Genomic DNA, 26,276 nt, shown 5'->3' with positions numbered 1-26,276 from the left:
CTTTATGGAAGGAAATTAGGCAACTCTCGAATCTTCATACGGCGTTCTTCCTTAGCACGGCAGATCTGTAATGCTGCGTAACGCCGTCAAAGAATTTTGCACACCCTCGGAACATTCCTGAATCCAAAAATGTTCCCACTAAGCCTCAAGTTTCGTACATCCGTCCGAACGCATGGATGTGCTCAGGTGCAAACTACCTGTATGCTTGGCAGTTCACAAGCATCAACCATCCTTAGTAATATCTATGGACTGGGCGACATGTGACATCACGAAGTGCTCGAAGAAAGCTCCCACGCCAATCACGAACGAATAAACTGGAGCTGAACCAAGGCGCTGCACCGCACCGTCGTGATCAATAATGGTAGCTCCAGGTGGGCATGCGCGCACCGCTTGTATGTGACATTTGACTTGACGCGCCTGTCGCAATGCTTAAATGTTTCTAACTGAAAATTATGAAATTATCCTCTGAGTTTCCGGGCACAGGTGTGCTACTTTTACTCAGAAGAAGGTGTAAAAAAGAGTAAATCTTTTACAAGAAGATGAGATACTCTGTTGTTCAGAAATCGAATAGCATTAAGGATCAAGATAGTCTAATTTCCTACAATTCTACACATCAGAGTAGTAACGATATGATAATTTTTTTAGTTTATAAGTTTTGGAGTATCTCAATCTAATTAATTCCCAATCTTTCTAGTAACCTGCTTGTTATGACAAATTGTTCACTTTTTGTCACAGCTCGTTCCAAAGACCTACCAAGCCTATTTTTGTTGATTCTTATGTAAAAGTTCGCGAGAAACACGATGGTGCCACTGGTTTTCTCTGAAATCAACTCCCAAGCTCAAAAAAGCTCTCAAAGTGAGGCCAAAATGGAGGGAACATCCTACCCTACCCTGAGAGTCTACCTCTGTATCAAAACAAACTCTCCATGTAAAGATAGGGAGCAAATACACTGACAGGGCTGTCACTTTATTTGGGGACTCAAAAACTGAAAACACGGCATCTTTGCTAATGTATTTGCTCCCTACTTTGCATGGAGAGTCCGTCTTGATGTAGACGTGGACTCTCAGGATAGCGTGGGATATCCCCTCCATTTTTGGCCTCAAGTTGAGAGCTTTTTTTGAGCTTGGGAGTTGATTTGAGAGAAAACCAGCGGGACCATCGTGTTTCTCGCGAACTTTTACATAAAAATCAACAGTCAAATCGCAAATATCTCACACATGCAACTTCTCCATTGACATTCCTCCCTCGTATGGTATCGTTCTTTCGTTATTAATCCATCCATTGCTGATCCACTAGCACTTGCTAGAAGTGAGAGTTCGCGCCGTGTGGTCCGCGAATCGCGACCCGATCGACACCGTTTTCAATCATCGAGATGACGACGGCCCGGGCAATGCATCGCGCTTTATCGCGGAGACAGCTACGACGTCAATCACCTGGAACCCGAATCGGCGGATTACAACAGACATCTTTATTCATGATGGATGATGCTGCCCGTTTGAGAATCCGGCCGCTCGCCGCTTCCCAAGTCTGCGTTCGGCCAAGGCCGGACTCCGCGAATCGAATCGCTACGCACCGCGATGACCTTTGATTGGGCCCGGCGCCTCGTCGCCTGGTCCATCCGTGCTCGAGCTTTTGCGTTCACCGCTCCGCGCGCGCCGACGCCGCGCTCGTGACTTGGCTCTTGCGAAAATTGCAATTTTTTTTTGCCGAGGCGCGTCTCGCCGCGAACGGGGTCCGATCCTTTCTATTTTGTTCTCGTCGAGATGATGGGTCCATCCCTCGGGGATTCTAATGCGTAATAGTAAAATGAGTGAGGCGCGGGAAAAGTATAAAACATGGTGCAATATTTGACCCCCTCCCTCTTCCCTTGGCCTCCCCAGGAATTGTTTACTGCCTCCTATTTTGGCACTTTTAAAGTGAAGATATTTTCTGGAGACTTAAACGCGAGGTAGAAAAGTGAGCAGGGTATGGGGAGGGGGTAATGCATCTATGCTGAAACTTTTACCTGCCTACAGAAACACTCTTTACACTTTGCACTTTACTGCGTTGCATCAATCTATTTTTGAAAAACATCGAATCCAATCCTCTTACTTTTGATCCGTAGAGACAGAACCGTACATGCAAAGTAGATATGCTTTTAAATGCAGAGAAGCCGCCTGCATTACATCCGCTCTTGCAAAAATGTATGTCACGAATACCAAACGTTTTACAGGAAAATTTGTTTTTCTAACACCCAGCTTCTTCCAGGGAAACCAATTTTCTGAAACATACCGTCTCACCGGTTGGAAAAGCTCACTTAACACTTTTAAATTCAGGAAAAATGCATTTTTACCTGTTTTGGCTGGCACAACACGTATACTGAGCGTTTTTTGGCCAATGAGCTTTATTAAACGCACTTTTCTCCCAATGCAACAGTGGCTCACAGAGCATCGGCTTTATATTTCGTGGCCAGGCTGCAACGGAGATACAACTCTCTGATTTAAACGCTTGCGAAAATGTAACCATTTCTCTGGAAGTCCGAAGACAAGGCTTGCAGGAGGCCCAAAGATGGGAGGTTCGGTCACGGTTCTCGGTCAAAATCAAAATCGTTCCGAGGCACTTTGTGGAAGAAGGGGGTGGGGGTTCGGATGCGCGGAGGACTAGGTGCACCGTATTCGGGGCTCAGACTCGGGCTCGGGCCGAGAAAGGTGGGAAAAACGAGGTGACGCCAAAAGAAATCCGCCAAGGTCAAACCGCGAGGCGGCGCGGCACAGACGCTGCGGTGCAGCGCGGTTATCAAATCACGTCAAGACTCAAGACAAGACGCGTCCATCGAGCGTCTTTTCCGCTCGGTTGCTCTATTCAGTGGACTATTCTATTTTCTTTCTTTTTTTTTTTTGGAAAAAAACATCTCCATAGAAGAGGCTTTTATCAATGATTAAACTATGGAAGCATCTTATTGGATTATGAGCTTTAAATTCGATAAAAACTGATGCGTACAAAACGTGCACTGGAAAAAAAACACAATGGATCCAGATTCCAGACTCTTAAAAACATCGACAGGAAAAAATACTCTTGATTCAGTCAGAATCTAGCTTAACTCAAGAACCAAGCCTCTTAATTTGAGCGGATTTCCTTTTGATTTAAGCTTGAATCTGATTGAATCAAGAGTCCTTTTTCTTGTTAATGTTTTCAAGAGTCTGGGCTCTAGATCCAATGTGGTTTTTTTTTTTTTCCAGTGGAATTATGAACTTTAAATTCGATAGAAACCTGATGCGTACAAAACGTGAACAAGGGCTGACCCCAGTCAATCTAGGGATAAAATTATGATGCAAAGATCGAGCTAAAAGCCAATAATAAATAAAGAGAATGGAATTCAACTACACGATGTTAAAGTTTCAGGCAAGCAATTCATGAAAGATATATAAACTCACAAAAATAACAAAGGCAGACGTTTGAATCCATAGGTAAAGGACCGTCTTTAGTGCGCGATCGAGAAGCAAATGGAAACATGTTAGATAAGATGAAGGAATTATAATGCATTATTATTACGAGTTTATGTATCTGGCAGCAATTGCTTGCTTGTAACTCTAACATCATGAAGTTTGAATTACATTGTCTTTATTTAATATTGGCTTTTCGATCTATCTTTGCCTCATCATTATGTTTTTAAAAGCATTGCCAGCCAAAGGTGTCCTTATGTATTTATCTAGGGATCTAAACACAAAATAACGGAAGTTTTTTGGTCAAATCTAGTTCTCCGGTTTCCTTTTTGCCCCGAGTTATAAAGTAAACACAACATTTTGTGACTTTGACCCAAGATTTGTTTCTCTTTTCCTATACTTATCAGTCGGAAGTAATATAAGAACACAAATATTTTGCTCGGTTGTAAAATGAGTGAAATGCGGGAAAAATATTAAATATGCTGGAGCACTCGACCGCCCTTTCTCCATCGTTCCTACCAGGAATTTTGTACTGCCTTCTATTTCTGCACCTTTGAAGTGAACTTATCCTGTGGAGACTTTAACGCAAAAGTAGAAAAGTGAGCAGGGCACGGAACTGATCACTTATACTAGAATTTTTTTTGTAAATGAATTTGCATCCGAGGGAATTGACTCGTACGAATTTACGAAGAATTCCCAGTGTACGAATGCAGGAGAATTCTCATCATTAGAATTTGTCCCATCCCTCATCCTTCGAAACAGTCAGAAATCATTGTGAGGGAATCACCGCACCTTGGCGATTGGCTTGGGTGATTTCAAGGTTCATAAATCACCTAAATTGAACCGCTGACGCAGTGACGCACTGTGCGAATGAACGATACCATACCTCAATGCACCGTGCAAATAACACCTTTATAGTCCTTGATGTCTTCTGCAACTGCTAAATTACGGGTCTCACGAGCAGCTATTAAGCACTTAAAATCTCTACACACCTCTTTAAAGTCACAGTCGTCAACTTTTATCCCGGAAGTAAGAACCGTGCTGCAGTCGAGCCTATTCGTAATCTTAAGGAGCCCCAACAAACAGTCAATCACTCTGAATTGCTTGTTTTCATCCATACACTTCCAAGAGGAAAGCTACACACTTGTGCTGCACTTCCATAAGTAACTACCGCTATAGGTAGCCTCAAATAAATACATAGCAAGAAAGCAGCGCATTAGTGACACCAGCCAGCCAATAGTCACACACATACGACTCTAATGATGGAATCGTAATGATACGGGGGTTGAAAGAAGCTGCGTTGCTGTGTATTCATTAACAACCCCTCGCATTTGTTCAGAATGTTTGAAAGTTAAACTATTTGATTTTTTGTTCGCACAAATCATTAATAAGGAAATTTAAAATATTTCGAAAAGGAAAAATTTGCCCTCTTTCCTCTCATTAATTTTTTACTTACTCAACAAATCAGTGCAACTTAAACAGCAAATAAGTTTCTTAAGAATCACACTCTGCTCAGAAATTCTTTGTGTTGTTGTTGGTCTTCGTTCGCGGGCTTGACCCAGAGTTGATCTCTGGAACTGTTAAATATTGAGCTACACACTGGAAAAAAAAAAAAAAAAAAAAAAAAAAAAAAAAAAAAAAAACATTGGATCTAGAGTCCAGACTCTTGAAAACATTGACAAGAAAAAGGACTCTTGATTCAATCAGATGTAAGCTTAAATCAAAAGGAAATCCGCTCAAATTAAGAAGCTTGGTTCTTGATTTAAGCTTAAACCTGATTGAATCAAGAGTATTTTTTCTTGTCGATGTTTTTAAGAGTCTTGACTCTAGATCCAATGTGTTTTTTTTTCCAGTGCAGACAAAATCAACACAGAAAATCTCTAGAGCCATTTTACTGCCATTTATCTCCTGTTTCTGAGCACAGTTTGGTTTGTTGTCTTGCCCAAAAGTTTGTCTCAATTTATGATAGATTTTCAGTGGATCTCGCGTGCAACCATTAATCCCTAAATATTTAGTTATTTATGTATCCTTTTATTATTGTTTTCCTGCAAGGAGTCACTCGGAATGGCAGGTCGGAATCCTGCTCATCGGACGCTCGCACGTACAATTTCATATCTGACGTGGTTCGTGACTCCTGGAAACGACGTGCCATCACGAGGAGTGCCCTCGAGAAAACCCTCGCCCGTTCACCCACCGCCGGGCCACCGCGTTTGGTATCAACAAAGAGTGAATTAGGGCAATTTGGATGTCACAAAGATCTTGGATCCCAGATCCGACCAACACTAATATCGAAGCGAGTCGAGACTGTGCCCGGCGCGGCGGCGCGGCGCGGCGTGGGGGATGCCAAGGGCAGTTCCAGATCAGTGCACTCCTGGGTAGCCGCGTTTGAAAATAAAATCCCAGTCGGATGTCACCGAAATGTCCCAATTATATATCCTTTAATTTTGAAAAGTTGTTCAGCACTGGGAAAAAAAAACACATTTGATCTAGAGTCCAGACTGTTGAAAACATTGACAAGAAAAAATACTCTTGATCCAATCGGATTTTTGCTTGAATCAAAACGAAATCCGCTTAAATTAAGAGGCTTGTATCTTGATTTAAGCTAGATTCTGTTTGAATCAAGAGTACTTATTCTTGTCGATGTTTTTAAGAGTCTGGACTCTAGATCCAATGTGTTTTTTTCCAGTGAGCCGCATGTAGCATCTATATAAATAATGACAAGTGATTAAAACGTGAGCAAACTATGCAAACTTTTTTCACAATTTTATTTTTTTACAGGGGCCAATGCATTTCAGGCACTCAGTCCTATCTTCAGAGCAATTCTAAAAGTTACCTAAAGTTACATATTAGAAAATATACGCTTTTAAGACAATTATTTTGTAAGTGTAAAAAATACAATTGTAAAAAAATTGTGCATCTTTGGCTCACGTTTTTATCACTTAATGCCTTTAATTTTGCATCAATGAAAGCCGGCTAAAGTACCATTCCTCCCCGAAAAGGATTTCAGTGGACAAGTTCTCGCAAAATGTTCAAACGCAGCTCAAAGATGGACTGTGTATTACGTGACTGTATTTATTTGTTTTTCTTTGTTTCATGGAAGGATTTGTCTGTGAACTGAGTGCATCGGTAAAATTCCCGGGAAAAGTCCACAAACGAGGATCCCTCCATGAAATCTACCACTAAGGTCAAGCCGTAAATACGGTCACGTAATACGTAATCCATACTTGAGCTGCATATGAACATTTGATTATTCAAGTAAATTGTTCCATGAGTACCCCTTCCCCCTCCCCTCCACTAATTATACCGTTGAAAATATCCTTGATTTTGATTTATACCATTTCTTAAGCTTCTTATCTCCCACTGTTAATTTAATCTACGACTTGCCACTCTAGATAAGTCTTTTTTTTTTCTTTCTTTTATCAATGACCTAGGCAAAATATTTTCGTGGAATGCCCTCAAACGCAAAAATCAGGAATAGTAATTTTGGAGAGAAATGTGCGCAAGTTACGGAAATTTCAAAAACTCCAAAACGCGCCTCTTTTCGAGCGACTAATCTACCAGATTGTGTGTGTATTTGTAGCATTCATGTTTTGAGTTCCCTATAAATGAAATACAGTATTCTTTCACTACACTGAGAAAAAACTATGGTTTATAAACCTATTAGAGGTAAATATGGAACACCTATAATAGTCGTAAATAAACTAATGATTCTCGGTCTGTGAACCATACTAAGGTCTCTGTACCTAATTAAGGTACCCCGTACCATAACTAAGGTATATGTGCTATTATTATATGTAGAGGTACTACTATTAGTGGTGTTCCATATTTACCTCTAATAGGTTTATAAGCCATAGTTTTTTCTCAGTGTATAACGACACTCATTCTAACTAAAATCTCTGTGAAGGAATCTCCCGGTATCGCGCCTGTTTATGAAAATTTAAAAAAATACAAATAATATAACTTTCTTGGTAAAAATATGCATTTCCAGTGTGAAGACTGGCGTGCGGTTACTGGAACTCCCCTCGGGCACGGCGAATCCGGGCTTCTGATTGGCTGGCCGGGATCGCGGCTCAGTTTTGAGTTTTGCAACTGTGTGGAACTCCGCAAATTCGTGAACTTCTCCCTGCAGTTTTGATCATTTTGCACGCTTCACTCGTTCACGACCGGAGCACGTTCGGGCGTTCGTGCTCCCTGCCTCCCCTGCCCCCCTCGTTCCCCCGCCAAGGGCCTTTTTCTTTTTTCGATGTTTTTTCTCTTCGCCAATGACCCTCATTACACGACTCGCTGACTTTGACACCACTTATTTGAAGAAACATTTCGGCTGCCGAAGCTCTTGCGTCTTTCGGTTTTGCTCGTACAGAGTAACTATGTGAATAGAGTGCCGTCCGCACAATTCAACGTCACGAGGATCTTACCGTGACAGCGGTTCGAATGGATCACGTGCTTTTATTCAGGAGGTAGGAAAGTAAAACTACAGTACGGGATGAAAGCTCTTACCAGCGGTCTTCGATAAGGTTGCGTCAAAAATAAGCGAAAGTCGATTACGATATTTTTACTTTCTCGCTCCCATAGGGTAGAGAGGAAGTATTGTCATCCTCCAAGAAAAAAAAAAAAAAAAAAAAAAAGTTGAAATTTCATCATTTCTAGTTTTACTTACATCATCGGAGCCTGATACTTGCACTGATCAATATCATGAACTTAAAAATTATGAATTTCAATTGTACGTTTTCGTGTTCTAATTTTATTTCAAGTAGTTAGTCTCAGGCAAGTAAGTGTGTATCGCTAATTATGACCTGTGACGGTGTACATCGGTGTACGGTGTATGTCGGTGGTACTAAAACCGGAAGTTCTCATTCTTCTGAGGTAAAAAAAAGGGGGAAAAATAGTGGTTTCAGGTCTTATTCTTATAAGGGCTGCCACAGTCAGGGAAAACCGAGAAATTTCAGGGGAAAATGACGTAAGTGTCAGGGAAAAATTGTTAAGTCAACTTTATTTACTTTAGAGAATGGGTTAATTGGATGTTTAATTCTCCTGCAAAGTATTCTGAAGTAAGTCTTTTCAATCATCTGGCGTATCTTCAATTCAGGGGATCTTAAAAAAAACAAGTCAGGGAAATGTTAGGGAATTTAATTTTCCAAATTCTATCCCATCCCTGTCTCATTCTGTGAGTTTCTTTTAGAGCAAAGTAGGTTCCGCAGTGAAACGCCTCCTGCATCCCGCTCCAACATTTTCAGCGGTGCAACTTCCTCAACGAGAATTACTACCATTTACAGATCAAATCTCAGGGAAATTGTAACTCTACTTTGGTCAAGTGGACGTATCTCTGACAAACGGAACTATGCGTATTATGCTGTGAGCCCTGTTGTGCATGTATTCTTATGGGCCTCAGGGCTCATTTCTTATTGTACATAGTTTCGTTCGGCAGAAATACGTCTAAGTATATCTTTACCCAGGTGGTTCATTCCGCGACGCTGTATTCGCCGGCTACGAGCGACCTGCTGAACTCGCCGCTCCTTTGACATAAAAGCGTATCTCAATTTCTACGTGAACCCTGTTCTCCATATAACTCCATGCTTTTCAGGGCTAACCCGGAAATAGAGATACGCCCTTACGTCAGAGGAGCGACGAACTGTGCTGGCGCGCAAATCCGAGCTCGCCGGAAACGAGCGCTCCAACGATACATCCTCCCGTGACGGGAGTTGGAATAACTTGCCAACTTCACCGGGAGCCCCCATCTGCCCACGGTTCAACCGCGATTTAATCGCGAAATTTGGCAACTTGGATTGCAAAAACTATACATGGTGCCGCTGCTGTTTTTCGCGCGATGAGCACGATAGCGCAATGGCCGGGCATGCGCGCTAAACTGCCGGGGTCCTCGGGTCAGTGAGGAAGCTCCCCAGACGAATCCCAAACGTAAGAGGATATACTTACTCTTCGGAAACCGGTTGCGGTTGCCTGCTCTACTTTTAACGCTAGTTTTTGAAAATGGATCCAAGCACTTTAGAGAATTGGACCATACTAGGGCACAAAATATTTGGAATAATGCACTGAGAAGAAATTATGGTTATAATTACCATATTAGTGGTGTTCAATATGGACTCTTAATTAGTAGTTGCCATAACCAATCATAGAGATATTTTTACCATTAAATGGTAAATAATACTACCGCGCACTTGTAAAATTATGATTGCTCTATTAAAAATATTACTATTATTGATTATGGCCACTACTAATTATGAGTGCATATTGACCACCACTAATATGGTAATTATAACCATAGTTTTTTCTCAGTGTGAAAAAGTTCGGTGCGTATTGTCGATATTTACGAAATCCGCCATTGTCAGTCAACAAGAACGGCTTACAATAAATTAGCGGTGACTGTGAAAAAACAATTTTTATTGAATTTCAGAACATTTTTCGGGCTTCCAAAAATCCTCCATTTCAGTGCAGATCGATTATCGAAATTCCCTTATTTAAAGCTGTGGTGAAGAATGTATTATTAAGGTGTTGCGGGCACCCTGTTTATCGATCCTTTTTCATAGATTTAAATGGCAGATCAATCGATACATCGCAATGTAAGCCCCGCCACTGTTCCATTAACTATCAATACATGTCTTCAAACACTTTCTCAGTTTCATATCAGGGATCGTTACTTTTCACAAATGTGCTACTGAGCTTATCAACTTATAATGGTCTATTTTAACGTTGATGAGTTGGACCACTCTTTGCAATTAGAAACTATAATTTCTGGCTCAGTTTAGAAACAACGTACGTGTCATAAGTTTTCCTATGGGCATAAGTGTTTTTACAGTTGATCGCTCTCCACCATGGTTACTCTGTTTGCTGGATCACTCTAATCACACACTTTTAATTTTTTCACTCGTGTGATATTTAAAATTCAAACTTTAATATCTTCAAATGTGAAACTGGAAATTCAATAAAATGTAAAGAAAACTCTCCATTCCTAGAGTGTAACTGAAGGCATCGTTACTTCAGCTCAAATGTGGCAACAAGGCACTACTAAATGGCAAGTGTTTAATGCAAGCGGAGCATCTCATAGTCTACAAGCGTGCGATTGCGTCACCTAGTGCCCGTTTTAAACTAAGTCACGAAAGCTCTTAACGTTTCGACCGGAAAAACCAATAACAGCGAGGAAAGTTGGCTAATTCGTCTGCAAAAAGCATGTACTAAAAACAGTGATACCAACACAAATGCAAATGAGGCAACTTGCACAGAGACTAGACGCCTTGCGATAGGTGTGATGTTCTGCAAGAACTTCGTTATGATATCAAAGAGGATGTGAGGTAAGGTCTCTGTTATCCAGTGTGTTTTCTCTGGTGAATAAACACTGTCCGGCCCCTCATAAAAGATTGAAAAAACTTCAAGAAAGAGAGACTCTTTCCTAGTCTATGACGTAATAAACATTTAAAAAAGAGGTAAGAAAATAGTACACCCATAAAATAGCTTGAAAACGTAAGGAAATAAGGCGAAAAACCAAACATTTTAAACTTAAAACCTCGCAGGAAAACGTATTGTGAACTCTTTCGTGCAAGTAAGAGTGAAATTTATCAGATGAAATTAATGCGTCGTTAAATGTAGCGTGAAGAGGATGTAAGCACACAAATGAACGAGTGAAAAATAAAGGAAACTGACAGGCATTTGGCGGTGCGTTCATGAATGGAAACAGTAGCCGGCAGGCTCGTTTTTCGAATACAGACAGGTGATTAAACACCAAGACAAAACGTTGTCGACAAATGGTAGCAATTCATTTTTGAACTGATGCCCTGGAGTATTGACTGCGGTCAAAGTTTGACAACCGTGGTGGAGAGTTTAAACACTTGAACGACGATGAATGGGAAAAGTAGAGCCAGGAACTCTCTCTGAAGTCTCTCAATGGTGAAGTGGGTCAAGTGTCAAGTGCAAACAGAAGAAAAGTGGATTCGCATCCGTGGTTTTGGCAAATAGACCACTTTTACTTGCGAGACTGTATTGTCTTAATGGCACGCGTGATGTATTGAAGAACACTATTTTGACTTTTTCCGTTCAGAAAAGAAAGTAATTTTCGAGCAAGAAGTTATTGGAGAAGGCGTTAAACGATGCACATTTATGGCTCCATATCGTCCCTGCAAGGAATGATGCTTTCATCGCCAAATTCTACCACACATAAGGTCAGTACAATGAACGGAGGAGCTCATTCTAGGTTAATTGTAGCGCACTACAATACCAAGTTTTAAATAGGTACCGAATTTAGTTATTGCACCGCAGTGATTCAGGTTCTTTTGATCACGATACATCATCTCTTAGGAGCTATATTGGATAGGACGGGACTTGAAGTCTTAGAAACACCGCCTTAATTATCCAATACCATCTTAACGTACCATTCACCGATAAGAAGAACAATTGGACAACATTTTGCAATTAGGCACTACAATTTCTAGCCCATCTGTATAAACACTCACGTGCAAAGGGAAACTGATGGTACGTACGTCGTTTTTAAACTGAGCCAGATGTTATAGTTCCAAATTGCAAAATGCAGTCCAATTACAGGTCAGAGTCTCTTGATAATTAGTATCAAAGGCATTTTCATTCAACTCGGGGAAAATATCCGCGGGATTTTGAAAATTTGAAGTTACATTTTACGTGCTTCCCCTCAGGATTCATCAAGATGATATTATTTTTGCAGTGAATGAAAGCATCTTATTCTAATAAAATGTATTTCGTAACTTGAATCATAAACCACGAATACTTCCCGATTCGTCTTTGTGAATATAGGCTCGTAAAGTTGAGAAAGTTTGGAGAAGATCGATCCTCTGTGATCAGAGTTTTGGATCTTCAGTTGAGGACGCTTGTGATTCGCGATTTCGATTGCGTACAAGTTGCGTGTGGCGAATTGTTATGCAACCAGGGTCTATTCACACCCTGTTTAGTGTGCATTAATGTGTATAAATAAGCACTGATAGCATCGCTTTGCGCTCTACTGGCTGATTCTTCTTTAGCCCGCGTATGCAGTGTAGCATACTCGTGCAGTAGCTCGAGTTCATCCTTTGTAGGTCATCTTACAAGAAAAGTGAAAAAAACTGGCACATCCAAAATCCCTGCGAGTATTGAACTATGCTAAGATGCTAAATTAAATTTCTGTTTTGTTTTTAATATAACATCGATGCAGGGTTTTAAAAAATGGCTGTTTAATTACGTAATGTCATCAGCGCATTAGTGGTGATGATATTACCAATGATGATAATTTTGCGTGCTATACGCAAGCAGCAAAACTGATTTGAAAAAGTCTTTCATCAAACGTGGGTTGCTCCAAAATTAAGTCTAAAGTATTGACCTCGTCATTTTTTTCTCAACACAAGAGAGAATTCAAGTCGTGTTAATTTTTCGAACTCAACACATTTTTCGCGCCGCTCACTAAAATGTTGAAAGTTGATGATATTTTGTGCCCTATCATTACGTAATTCTAAAACGAAGGAATTTTAGCTTATGATTTGGGGTTTTATAATAATGTGTCAATATTTCGCCCCCCCCCCCCAAAAAAAAAATAAAATATTCATGATCTGTGATACTAAGACGAGACTTTTAACTATATGTATGAGTGATGCACTACCAGAGATGGGAACACAATCTATCATAGTTGAGCTAATGTCGAACGTAGAGCTTTCCTCCATCACCGGCGCGCGTCTCCGACATTTCTATCCACGCGTTAAAGTCTCCGAAGCGACTAAAACTCCTAATGCTCGCTCTGCCGTGTCAATGAAAAACGCCGTATGAACCCCCAGGCGTTGCAAAATCCCCTTTGATTAAACGCGGATTTCCTGGTAAATTTATGAATATTTTCCTCTAAATTTTTCAGATAATTTAGTTCGCAATTTTACGAAAATACTTTGAAAATTTAATGGAAAAACATTCATAGCTTTCCTAAAAAATAAACATTTTATCGAAGGAAATTTGGCAACTCTCGATTGTTCTTACGGCGTTCTTCCGTAGCACGGCAGCGCTGTAGAGCATCCCTTTCTATCTTTTTCCGCGGCGACGGGACCGTAGCGCTGTACACTGAGAAAAAACTATGGTTTATAAACCTATTAGAGGTAAATATGGAACACCTATAATAGTCGTAAATAAACTAATGATTCTCGGTCTGTGAACCATACTAAGGTCTCTGTACCTAATTAAGGTACCCCGTACCATAACTAAGGTATATGTGCTATTATTATATGTAGAGGTACTACTATTAGTGGTGTTCCATATTTACCTCTAATAGGTTTATAAGCCATAGTTTTTTCTCAGTGTAGAGCCCCCGATCTACCTTTTTCCGCGGCGACGGGACCGTAGGTTCTTATCACCAATTTTAAGCCAATTTTCCCTTAAGATCTCGTCCCGTCACTCATTTTAAGTCGTTTTTGCACAAGCCTCTTTTACACATAAAGCGCATTCTGAAATCAACATCATCGGTCCAAAATGACAAACTCCTTTGTGTCCAGGCGTCCACCCACGATTCATTGTGTATGAAGCGAAGCGAGCTTCGGTTGCAGCAGGGATTATGTAGCCTTATCTCGATTCCCGTTCAGCTTTGCTCCTACCTAACCGAATCAATTAAGTGGGTATATCTCGGCATACATCATACCTCGCAAGTGTAGCTCAAAGGTGAGTAGTCAAACTGAAACCGTGACCGAACCCAAATCTCCACCTTCGATCTGATGTCATAGCGCGGCATTATGCTCCTCTTGAGTAACTGAATTCACTGGGTGTTCCGCAAATCGCCGCAAAAATACCTTCTACAGTGTTTACATTGATTCCCGATAAAACAGAATATTCTCTTGTTTATGTGACATTTTAGTTAACGATGAGCTGCGGAAGGTTTTGGTTTTTTAAAGGATAAACAGGGTGTCCACAAGTCCGGAATTTCCGGGAAAAGTTCTAATTTTTTAAGGGCGGCCCGTAAGCACTAATAAAGTGCGGAATTTCCGATAGAAAGTCCGGAATTTTTTCATTTTCGTCGCTTTGGGCGAAAAATTCATAATTTTGAAATTTTCCGAATTTCCTCAAATGGAGGTACTGAAAATATACTGGATTTTTCTGTTGAGGAGGTACTGAATTTCTTGGGAATGTACTGGAAAAGTACTGTAAAAGTACTGATTTTTGGCCAGCCTGTTCTTACAAAACCTCAATATCTGCATGTACTTAGGATTTTCAATCACTGTTTACTTTGTCAAGGTATTAATGAACTTACCGTTGAATAAAATTTCATATCGTCGACAAAATTTTGATGAAGGGTTAAGAGTAATCTTAAAACAGGAAATTCTCAAAATATTTATAATGGGTTTGTAACTAAAACGTGAAAATGATACAAAAATACAGGCAGTGGTTCATGGATGATATACAGCTCAGACGACTCAAAGTTCGTCTTTTTGCGTATATTAATAAATGGAGGTAAAAAGCGCCAAAGTCACACCGCTGTGAGGAATACAAGATCGTATCGTTGACTATTTTTCAACGTTTCAGCTGTTACTCCTAGTGCTTAATTTGTTCAACTCTCAAATCATCAGGGAGTGGGAAGTGAGGCAATTGCTTGCCACTTCTTCGCTCATACGGAACATAATGTAATCGCTAATACATTGGTTAGTTCATCTACCGTAAACGACAATTCGCCTTCATTTCATTGTGTATGCAAAACGGGCCCTTCACGAGTTTAAATAGTGGTATCACCCGTGTAACATCTCAATTGATTTGTTCGCAGAGTTGTTCTCTTATGTAAGTGTGGCATACGTTGACACTATTATTTGGATTAATGTTCAACACAGGAGTATTAAAAAAGAATTATTCAAAAAAAGGAAGAAAAACCTACTGGAAAAAAATTGATTCCGTTCATCTACCTTGTTTCAGAAAACCTCAGACATATGTTTTATTAGTTTCAAGAACTTGTCGAAAATAATTTTAATTTTTAAACATCTTCTATGCGGAAATTTATTCTTTAATTTTACTCAGCGTGCGCAAAAAAGAAAGAAACTGGCTTTTTTAACTTTCCGAGTTTCTAAACACACTTCTTAAGATCCAGAGGAGCATGGTTCATTGAAATGCCATCAAATGTATGCTCTGTGTGACAACGCGGGTTTGGCTGAATTGCTGTGTGCAAAAAGAGGTTTCGGCAAACGGTGGCGGCCAATTTACATCATATTCGCGTTTGTGGCAGCGCAACGTTTATCGGGTCAGCAATCTAGCGCTTGACTGCGGGTACCATGTCGCGGCGAGCATCTAAGAGCATCTCAGTGGACGGCTCCGTATGCTGTTGTCAGATTGAGGGGTAGAAAAAAAGCAGTAAACAGAGGTCGTTGCTTTCAAGAGAGCTACTCCAGAGATATTCTTTGATTGCAAGAGCGAATACGTTTTCACGAGTACCACAAAAATCACAAAGAATGGGTCGGTTCCACTGATCACAGTATCGTGTTTTGATGCCTGATTCTTGTAAATTAGCTGACAATAATGAGTTCTGTTAAAACTACAACTTTTTACGTCCAATATTAACCGAGATATCGCTCTTTGAAAAGTCAGGTTTTTGACGGCATCCACAGCGGTAGTGACACCCTTGGTTTCTTCCACCTTGCTTTCATCAGTTAGTGTGACGCACATTTTTGCACCTCGTATCACAGTATCGTGATGGATGCCTGATTCTTGTAAATTAGCTGAAAATAATGAGTTCTGTCCAAACTACAACTTTTTACGTCCAATATTAACCGAGATATCGCGTTTGAAAAGTCAGGTTTTTGACGTCATCCACAGTGGTAGTGACACCCCTGGTTCCTTCCACCTTGCTTTCATAAGTTAGCGTGACGCACATTTGCAGCAGTTACTTAGCGTAAAACTCGGATGAAAGCAAGGTTGAAGAAACCGAGGGTATCATTACCAATGTGAATGACGTCAAAAACCCGACTTTTCAAAGGGCGATATCTCCGTTAGTATTGAACGTAGAAAGATGCTGTTTGGATGGATCTTATAATTTTTAGTCGATCAACAGGAATCAAGCACCAAAACACGATTCTGTGACCAGCGCAACTGACCCATTAAAACCAAAAATATAGAATTACAACGGTCACATTTTATATACACACAAATACACTGGAAAAAAAGTAGCTTGGATCTAGAGTCCAGACTCTTAAAAACATTGACAAGAAAAAATACTTTTGATTCACTTGGATTTTAGCTTAAATAAGAACCAAGCCTCTGAATTTAAGCGGATTTCGTTTTGATTCAAGCAAAAATCCGATTGAATCAAGAATATTTTTTCTTGTCATTGTTTTCAAGAGTCTGGACTCTAGATCCAAGCGATTTTTTTCCAGTGTATTTCATTCTTAGAAACCTTAAGCCTTTCTTTTTTAAATTTATTCATTTTAGTTTTATCTATATTTTTTTTTGCGTTTAAAGCATTAATCGACCTTAACACGAAATAACAGGAAGTAGAAACCGCACTTCAACCGCGCAATTGCATGCCGTGACTTATGAGCATATTTTTTACTTCGTCTCCCGGAATTGATCCGAGCTCCGTTCGGATGTGGTGCCGGTGCCTCGCGCTCTTTCTCGGCGTGGCAGGGCAGGGTTCATTGGAGGTTAATTTAAAGCTACGTCGATCACTAATCGTAAAACGTATCCGCTTTTTATCCATCACATGCAGTGGACTTAAATGAAAGTTCATTCGTGCTAACAGCCACTTCCTGATTTCCAGTAAACGCATGTTCAGAAAGGCAGTTCCTTGACAGTTTTTGTGGCCCGGCAATATATTCAGGAGAAAATTTGCTCTCCCGGGAAAGCTCTCGGAATTCTCGGCGAACATTTTTCTTCCCCGAAACTTTGACCAGCAAACCCCTACATATGCACACGCACAGGCAGGCACACCCTCACGGTAATCACTACCACTTTGAAAAGTCACCAGGAACTCTGCCTTGATAGCAAAGAGAGCAGTGAATTTCTGTATGAGCCATGGTTAGCACATGTTTTTATGTGTCTCGAGGTTCATCCCAGCATTCACTCACTGCTCTCTTCGCTATCACGGTAGAACTACCTAGAGTACCTATATAGTGAGAGCATGGAAAGATCGCTTCATGGAGGGCTTAGGGCCCAAAAGTGCAGCCACCCTTCTAACCAACTTCTGACGCACAAAATTTCACTGCCAGTCTGCAGATTCCAATTCGAACCAAGATGGCTAAGAATGTACATAAATGAGCGTTCTTCCGCAAAAATTAGTGCATTTACGCAAAAACTAAGTCAAATACGTGCTTTATAAACTACAGTTCCTAATAACTGTATTAGTAAATCTCTCTGGATAATTGAAATTCATAGGTTGGCTGCATTTCTGGGCCCTAACTTTATTCGCGGAGGCATCGGTAAAGGCCTGATGGATTTTCGGAGTTTCACATCCGTCTATACTCTCGCCAACTCTAGAACCACCAAGCTTTTTTCCGGGAATTTTCCCATTCCCGGCACTTGACTTTTCCCAGAAACTTTGATTTCAAGGCCGCAAAATTATTCTAATTTTCCTCATTTTGAATTTGTTTCAGAGGGCGAGTCGATGAGCCTGGAGCCGATGTACGACCGGATGACGCGGCACCGGTCGATCAAGCGAGTGCCGACCAACTACAGAGGGAAGCTGGGCGTCCGGTGGCGGAGGCAGAACGAGCGCGGGTGGGCGCCGGAGCGGGCGTCGGTGGGCGCCTCAAGAAAACGGCCGCCGCCCACCAGAACGGCCACGGCCCGCCGCTACCGCCGCTAGACGACGAGGCGCCCCCGGAGATGATCTACCTCAACTCAAACGCCAGCGCTCTCTACCACTCCAAAGAGAAGCAGAACAAAATCGGCAAAAACTTCCGCTCCTGGACTGAGGTGAGCAGTTATTCAAATTAGATTTGAAGATATTCTTAGAAAGATTGGAGTGCCCCTTTCCAACTCAGGTTATCTTCGAGGCACCTACAGAAAGTGTGAAAAGTTGGCTTGTGCAATAACTGTCACGGATCTATTAAAGTTCATACCTCTGAAGTGAGGTCGTTATCTCGATTTCCGACTTAAGCCCCAAAAGCATGGATTTGAATGTAACTCGCCAGCGTTCACGTGTAATTCAGATACGCCCTTACGTCAGAGGAACGACAAATCTGTCACAGGAACTCTATTTTAAAGGTTTTCATACCTCGTTAAGTCAAGATTCGTTAACATTGGTTTATACTTAGGGCCAGAAAGAACCTTACCAGTCTTAAAAACTCCCAATGTAGAAAGACATCTCTTGTTTAAATCGTCCAGAGAGCTGATAATTGAAATTGATAGACAAAGCTATAGACAAAGAAGGCATAGGGTGTATGGATCGCTCCAATTGCTTGAAACAGGCGGTTCTTATAGACGAAGGGGGGAAATGATGGACTAACTGTATGGTCTTTTGTCGGTTGCCGGTACTTAGTCTATTACTTACCTGCTTCTTTGTCCATCGCAACCACCCTCTTGCACCAGTGGGATCGCTGAATTTGCTCTATGCCATCCCTGCCTCTATAGCTTCGTCCATCGATTTCAATAATCAGCCAACTGTTTGCATCTTATGACAAAAATTAGTAAAAGGTATAGGTCAGAAGGTTGAATTATATATCACTAAAAATAAGCAGCTTTCTGGAAAATCTGGATGCATATTTTTCTTCCGTTTGCAGATCGAGAGCCGCGAAGAACAAACGGAGTCAAAGAACGTTGTCGTCAAGTCCCGGGAATCCGCCTCCACGGAGACGAAGGAGGCGGTCTCCAGCGAGAAGTTGGACGACACGGAGACGCTCGGCTGCGAAGGGCTCGAGCTTTGTTCCGGCGAGGTGCCCACCGCCCGTCGAGCCCCGGACCCGCCCACCTCGCGGGACAAACTCGCGGAACCAACCCCTAAACGGAAGGAGCGCCTTCTGTCGACCCGAGAGCGCAACACCACCGAGGTCACACCCGCACGCCACCGAGGCTCCATCGTCCCCCTGTTCCACACCACCGAATCCTCGCCCGGCTGGGAGGGCCGCAGCAAGAAACGCCGCATCTCCAGCACGATCCCCACGTCCGTCTCCACGGAAGTCTTCCCACAAACCATGTCCTACTCACTTTACAACCACTTCCGGCCGATCGACCAGGAGGTCCCGCAAGAAGCCATCATGCCGTTCCTAGATTTCGGCCGCAAGTTGGCGCCTCCTAGTGGAGTGAACTCCTTGGAGATCTCTCCAGAGAGGGCGAGGCGGCCCTCCTCGACGACCGCTCGGACGGAGGACGACCTCCACGACGAGATGGACGTCACGCTGGACCGGAAGGCCGTCGAGCGGAATTCAGCGCCGAAACTGCGCGTGCGCTCGCGAGGTTCCAGTATCGCCGGTCTCTTCCGCAAGGCTGCGGCACCGTCGCCGGTGCTCGCAGCCGCGAGAATCGACTGCGCCAAAATCCTGAAGCGACGAACGTTCCAACACACCGACGAGTACAAGCAGTGCCTCAGCATGGAGCCCGTCGTCGATAATGAAACCAGCACGGACGTCCAGGCGTCTAATCACAAGTACTCCGACGATAACGAGCCTCCGAAAGTTTCCAGCGTGTACGAGATTGTGAACATTAGTAATAAGTCCAAGTCGGACGACAAGCTTTACCATTACGAGGTAGAACCGTCTACGACGAATTCTAGCGAGCCGCCTCACGCGGCAGAGGTGACCTCCGGGTCGGAGATCTCCACCAGGGTGACGTCGCTGACCTCCTCGACCCCAAGACGCGACACCACCACTCGTGCCGCCTCGCGAAGTCCAGGGGCCACCGAAAGGAGCTTCGGTCGCACCTCCACAACCGTGGTCACGGGGAAACCGGCCTCGGCGCGCACGGCAGAGACCCCTAGCGGCGAGCAGACGCAACGCAGCTACCTTGATAGTTCCTTGCTGCGGACTTCCGTCGATCCAATGCTCACCGCATCACACCAAAGAGATACGCCAAAGACGACACCTTCGCCTCAGCCAGAGGTGACTGAAGCGATTGAAAGTGAGGATAATTTCACGTCCGTCGTGTATGAGATCCACGCTACGCCGGATAATGTGACCCCACCGCAGTACTTCTTCCGGGAGCAGACTACGGACCCGCCACAGTTAACGACGACGAAATACCCGTTCCCTGCTGTGGTGAACACGAAGAACACCACCGTTCTTCAGCCCCTGGAGGAGGCCGGACCCATATATCCTGATGGCCTCGGCACTTTCACGTATGTGCTCGCGTTCATTGCCATGGTACCGCTGATTCTGGGAGCTGTTGTCGTTGCCAGGCTTATACTAGGATACAATAAAAAGAAGGTAAGTTGGTTCCTCTCGCGAAGCATTTTTTCTTCCTTCTCCTTTCAGACTTTAAAAAAATTCCGCCTTAATCGAAATTAAGTAATGTTGTAAGTTGGCTGGTTTCATGGCAGAGCTAACTTTCGAAATCGACGTGGAAAAGGTGACACATTTTACCCTTAATTTTTTTTCTTTATTCTTTCTTCAGTACATTACAATTAGCGTAATATACAATGCATTGTGCAGACCAAAGTGGGTCATTTTACAATTTACTATACCTCTTAAGACTACTTAAAATTCCAAAAGCACTTTTGACGATTGTAGATTACTAGATGAACGGATGAAAAGGAAAGAAAAGGGTGAAATACAGAATTATTGGTTAGAAAGTTAATTTAAATGAAAAGAAGAAAGAGGGCCTATGCACATTAATGCCCTTAAATTGACACCAAATGTAGTGAAGAGTGTAAGGTTTCGATCATTCCTATTGCCGTGCAGTTGAGGCTGGTATGATTATTGAGCAAATTGGTGTCCAATTTTGGTCCTGAAAGGACGAGCTGTTTCCTAAATGGAAATTTGTACACTTGGATAGTACCTATACTTTGTTAATGGGTCCTACAGATATCTCGAGTCAATTCAAAGGCTGACAGGTGATTATTACAAATCTGAGTCACGGTAAAGACCCTGCTCCTTGATAGAAAACATTCCTAAAAATATTTCGCTATTGGTTACAAAATATTACTTCCATTTCGGAAATATTTCCATTCTCTTATTATTTTTGGCGCGTATACGTAGTATACCGCCTTTGCGATCGTTTCGAACCCTGCTCGATACAATAACCGAGTCCCTTAGTTCCTTACCGAAAAGTGACTACCGCGAACTTCTGAGATTTTCCAAAGCGTGTAAAAAGTTTATTTGTCCATCAATAATTATGATTTAAAGTTGTTTCTCATTCTGGGGGTCGCTAGTTTATGTGCAGTGAATACCAAGAGTCTACGTTACTTGGTTTTTTTTAAAAAAGCTTAAGAATGCGACGCGCTGATTTAAAATATGCATATATAAGCAGAATCAAGCGAACTGATTCGAGGATGGCTGAGCAGGTCGGCACTCTCGGAATGAGAATTTAACTCCTCCGTTTTGTTCAAAACGTTGCTTTGACAGATCTGTAACCTCGGTTATACTTTTCAAAAGTTGGTACCTGTTGAAGCATATGCTATGCTAAATGGTCTCCGTGGCGACCACTTTTTCTCTTCATCTTAACCTAACATATATGAAAAAAGAAGTCCTGCTTGTATGATTCTTCCAGTCATAATTTATCCTTAAAAAGGTATTATTAATAAAAATGTGTTGATTTATCTATAATATTGTTGACCTTTTTTCTGAGCTCAACAAAGTGGTGACCCCGACGTGATTCTTTTCTCAAAATCTTACGCCCAATTACTTACGCTTCATTAACCATTTCACCGTCACGCTAGGATTCGTCCAATTTTCAAAAAAAATTGTTTCGCGAGTTTTTAGCAATTTTTTCCTTACTCTCCGATAAAACACGAATTAAAAGAGGTCTCATTCATAAAAATCGGCCAAATAGAAGAGAAGTTACAGTATTCGAAATCCGAAGAAATCAACAAAACTTCTCCAAACAAAAAATAAAATGAAGGGGGAAAAAAGAAATGTATAAATTACAATTTAATATGATTGACCTCAGAATGTGACAAGCAATTCAATTATAAAAAGGAGAAAAAATTGAGTGAAATTACAAAAAATTAGCCTCTTGCAAGGGGCTTTCTTGTATGAGTTTTGACCTGAAGACAAGTAAATCCCGTTATATTATTAAAACGAAATTGACTCCATAGTCCAATGCCTTAGTTTCTTGAATACGATTATTTTAAGCACTCGAAAATTTATACCAGCAATTTTACCCATTGGGTGATTTCCTGAGAGCTCATAATATCACGAATTTCTCATAGAGCCCTTCAAAAATGGCTTGCTTTTTGGGCAGCCGATTCGGCCATCAAACCGAGGTCTAAATGGAAGCTGATAATAACACAAAGCTCTGAGAAAAATGTTGAGATGAGTATAGGAACGGTTTGTAAATTACGAGGAGAGGCGGGCATTCTGTTCAGCATATATCGATACATAAGTATTTCCACACGTAGAATTTAATTTTCACGTCAGGGAGTCGACATATTTTGATTTTTTCGATTTTATACGGAAAATTTATGGTTTTTCGGGATTGAAATTACTTACAATTGTTTCATGAAAAATGAATGTACCCAAAATGACTATAGCATTTTGACTTTCACATACGTGCACTCACTAAATTGATTGGTAAATTCAAAGAGTGGGTACATCGACCTGGTATATCAAGTTTCTGCGATTTTTTACGGCAAATCGGTAGATTTTCGGGATGTGGATTGCTTACTTTCAATTCATGAATGAATAAAGCATGGACATGGTTGAGCTTCTTTGCATGAAAAGACGTTTAAAATAACAAAATCAAGACATATTTAATACAATTGCATTTATATCGAGTCAATTTCTTTTCAATAATATAACGGTATTTATAATACCGGTAATTTGGGTATTTTAGCCCCAAAATACCTTTAAATCGACTTTATCTTCTAGGAGTTCGACAGAATTTTTCCTTTCTTCGCTTAAATTTTTTCGTAGCACTTTTCTTCAAGAATCTGATAAGATTTTGCTTGAGGCAGATCAAAAAACTTAAATTTGTTCGAATAGCTTTCTAGATTCACAATACACGGTCTCGTGAAGGTGCGTCGTTGACCTTGCAGTGTTGGATCGTGAATTCTCTTGTTGTGCTGCTTGCCTTTTTTGAAATCTCTGTAAATGAAAACTAAAGGGGTTGATATGTGCGAGTTAATGACGCGCCTTATCAACACATTGTGTTGGAGTTCACAGCTTGTTTTTTTTTTGCAGGTATTCGATGGTTCGGAGTATTCATCCGAATACAACAGAAGTCCCCTAGAGATTAACGGACTGGTGACGTCATCTCCTATGACCACGAAACTTCCAAGAGTACCGCAGCATTTAGTAAGTGACCATTAGTAATTCTTATACATATTTGACCTAAAATAGGAGGAATTACAGTGAAAAAAGACATGAAACATGAACAAACAAAACAATTGAGAAGGTAGAAAATAATTTGACGAATCATATGACAGTCAAAGGCATGTGTATCTAACAGAGGCATTCCGTCAACGATTTTTTGTCCGGGCACCTCTTTAGTCCAGTAATTTACGTCCACGCGTAAAATAAGAAACAGTGACTCAGTCCAAAGGTTATATTTCAGTCCGTATGTAAAATTATATTGACAAATATCAAATTAGAAAATTGAGAGAGAAGAAGGTGTTGGTCGATTTAAAATATACCGTATGTATATACCTTTTTCTAAATGATAATATTACTAGTACCGTATGGGGGACTGTTGTCACAGGTATAGCAATCCTGCGGACCCCAGCTGGTAGCCCCTGCCTTAAAGGGGATAGTGGAGATGGTCACCGGCCTCTGGGCGTATGAACCACTTGCTAGAAGGGCAGACAGGGCTCTGAGCTGAAGTGAAAGCAACCTGTCTAGGAGAGGCAACTCCAAAATCAAACCCTGGTCCTCCAGGTTGGGGGTTGAGTCATCGGGCTGACTCCCCGGTACTTGTAAAAGGTTTCACTGTCAAAAGACCTAACGTAACAAGCCTCGGTACCACTGGAAACAAACGGACACGTCGACAAAAATTAAGAAAACGGACATTGATATTTGGGACGTGGAATGTCCAAGGCATTTCGAATAAGCTACCGGAAGTGATATCGGAGATCCAGAAGCTTGAAGTGGATGTCGCTGTTCTTACTGAAACCAAGAAGAAAGGGCACGGGTCAGAGAATTACGGTGACTATGATCTATTCTACAGCGGCGTGGCCAAAGATCAGCGTGCTCAGCAAGGAGTAGCAATACTCATGCGGAAAAGCCTACGTAAGTTTGTGGGCACCTGGGAGGCCGTCAACCAGCGACTTATCAGAATGAACCTCAACCTATACGGACATAAGATCACGCTGCTTGGAGTGTACGGTGTAAATGATGATGCCACTGTCGCGTGTAAGGACCAATTTTTTGAAGATCTGAATGATGAAATTCTGAACGTTGGTGCTGGCAGGGAAGTCATACTTATGGGTGATTTGAACAGCAGAACGGGACGACGAGTAAACTGTAAAGTTGTTGGACCGTTTGGGGAGGATGCTGTTAATGATAACGGTGATCGGCTCATCTCAATTTGTTCTCAAACTGAGATGAGAATTTTGAATGGCTTTTTTCAACACAAAGACATCCATAAGTATACCTGGGTCCAGCCAACGCGAGGATTGAAATCCATCATCGATTATGTGATTGTTAAGCACTCTACTAAGCTGAAATTGCAGCAAGTTAGAGTGTGCAGGGGACTCTCCTGCGGCAGTGACCATCATTTCCTCCGAGCAGATATAGCGTTTCCCGTTAAAGGAACTAAGGATGTAGAGCCAGTGCCTGAACAACAGCAGGGACAGGGGATGCAAGAGCGTGAGGTAAGATACAACATCGAAAGTTTGCAGCACCCTAGTGTCAAGGCTCTGTATCGGAAACGCTTGGATGAGAAGTTGGGGGATGGGCTTTCGGGTACCACTGAAGAGCAATATCATTTCATTAAAGATTGTATCCACTCTGCAGCTAAAGAAGCCCTAGGTATTTGCAAAACCAGTAATAAAAAGCAGCATCCTTACTGGTGGGATGAAGAAATTGAAGACGAGATAAATCTCAAGAGGCAAAAACATCTTATATTTCTGTCGTCTAAAAAGGCTGAAGATAAAGTTGCTTACAGGAAAGCTCAGTCTAAAGTTAGGAGCCTCATAACACGGAAGAAGAATGAAGCTTGGGAAAGCAACTGTTCTAGAATTAACACCTACCTAGGGGGGAGAAAAAGTGCTGAGAGCTGGAAGTTAATTAAAGGTTTACGTAGAGACATGAAGCGCGACATCGTTTCTCCGATATCACTTAAAAAACTGGAGGATCATTTTAAAGATCTTTTGACGGAAAGGCGCCCAGAGTTTCGAGACAGCAGCACGGACAACGGAAGAATGAACAACTTGGAGATTCACACTTGTGACATAATTAAAGCGGTTAAAGAGCTAATTAATGATAAAGCGCCGGGTCCTGGCGGGATTCCTGTTGAGTTGGTCAAGTACGGGACTGCCAAGCTCTTTGAGTGCCTCAGGAAACTGATGCAGCAATGCATCAGGGGTGACGAGGTACCAAGGGAGTGGAAGGAGTCCTGGATCAAGGCCATCTACAAAAAGAAGGGAAGGAAGGACGACTGTAACAACTACCGGGGGCTCTCAGTGACCGGGACAATAAGCAAAGTGTACGGGAAGATACTGAAAGCGAAGATCGAGGACGAATGGCAGGATCACGAAGCAGAGGAGCAGGCTGGTTTTAGAGCTGGCAGGTCTACGATAGATCACCTCTTTGTTATTGTCCAGGTCATTGAGAAGAAAATGGCCGTAGCTCAGGAGCTGCATTTAATTTT

General features: G+C 41.8%; 1 protein-coding gene across 1 annotated transcript in view; it reads left to right on the top strand.

Annotated features, from left to right (window-relative positions):
* LOC109043431 (uncharacterized) overlaps positions 1-26,276 on the top strand; it is a 272,968-nt gene that overhangs the window by 227,282 nt on the left and 19,410 nt on the right. The window contains exons 2-4 of the mRNA XM_072298261.1: positions 17,972-18,293; positions 19,100-20,737; positions 23,651-23,764. Of these exons, the coding sequence (XP_072154362.1) occupies positions 18,204-18,293; positions 19,100-20,737; positions 23,651-23,764 (1,842 nt within the window). The 5' untranslated portion in view covers positions 17,972-18,203. The remainder of the gene's footprint in view (positions 1-17,971; positions 18,294-19,099; positions 20,738-23,650; positions 23,765-26,276) is intronic.

Source organism: Bemisia tabaci, chromosome 3, assembly GCF_918797505.1.
Source record: "Bemisia tabaci chromosome 3, PGI_BMITA_v3".
Lineage (NCBI taxonomy): Eukaryota > Metazoa > Arthropoda > Insecta > Hemiptera > Aleyrodidae > Bemisia > Bemisia tabaci.
The sequence above is the reverse complement of the archived record's forward strand: the minus strand, read 5'-3'. Positions and strand labels throughout refer to the sequence as shown.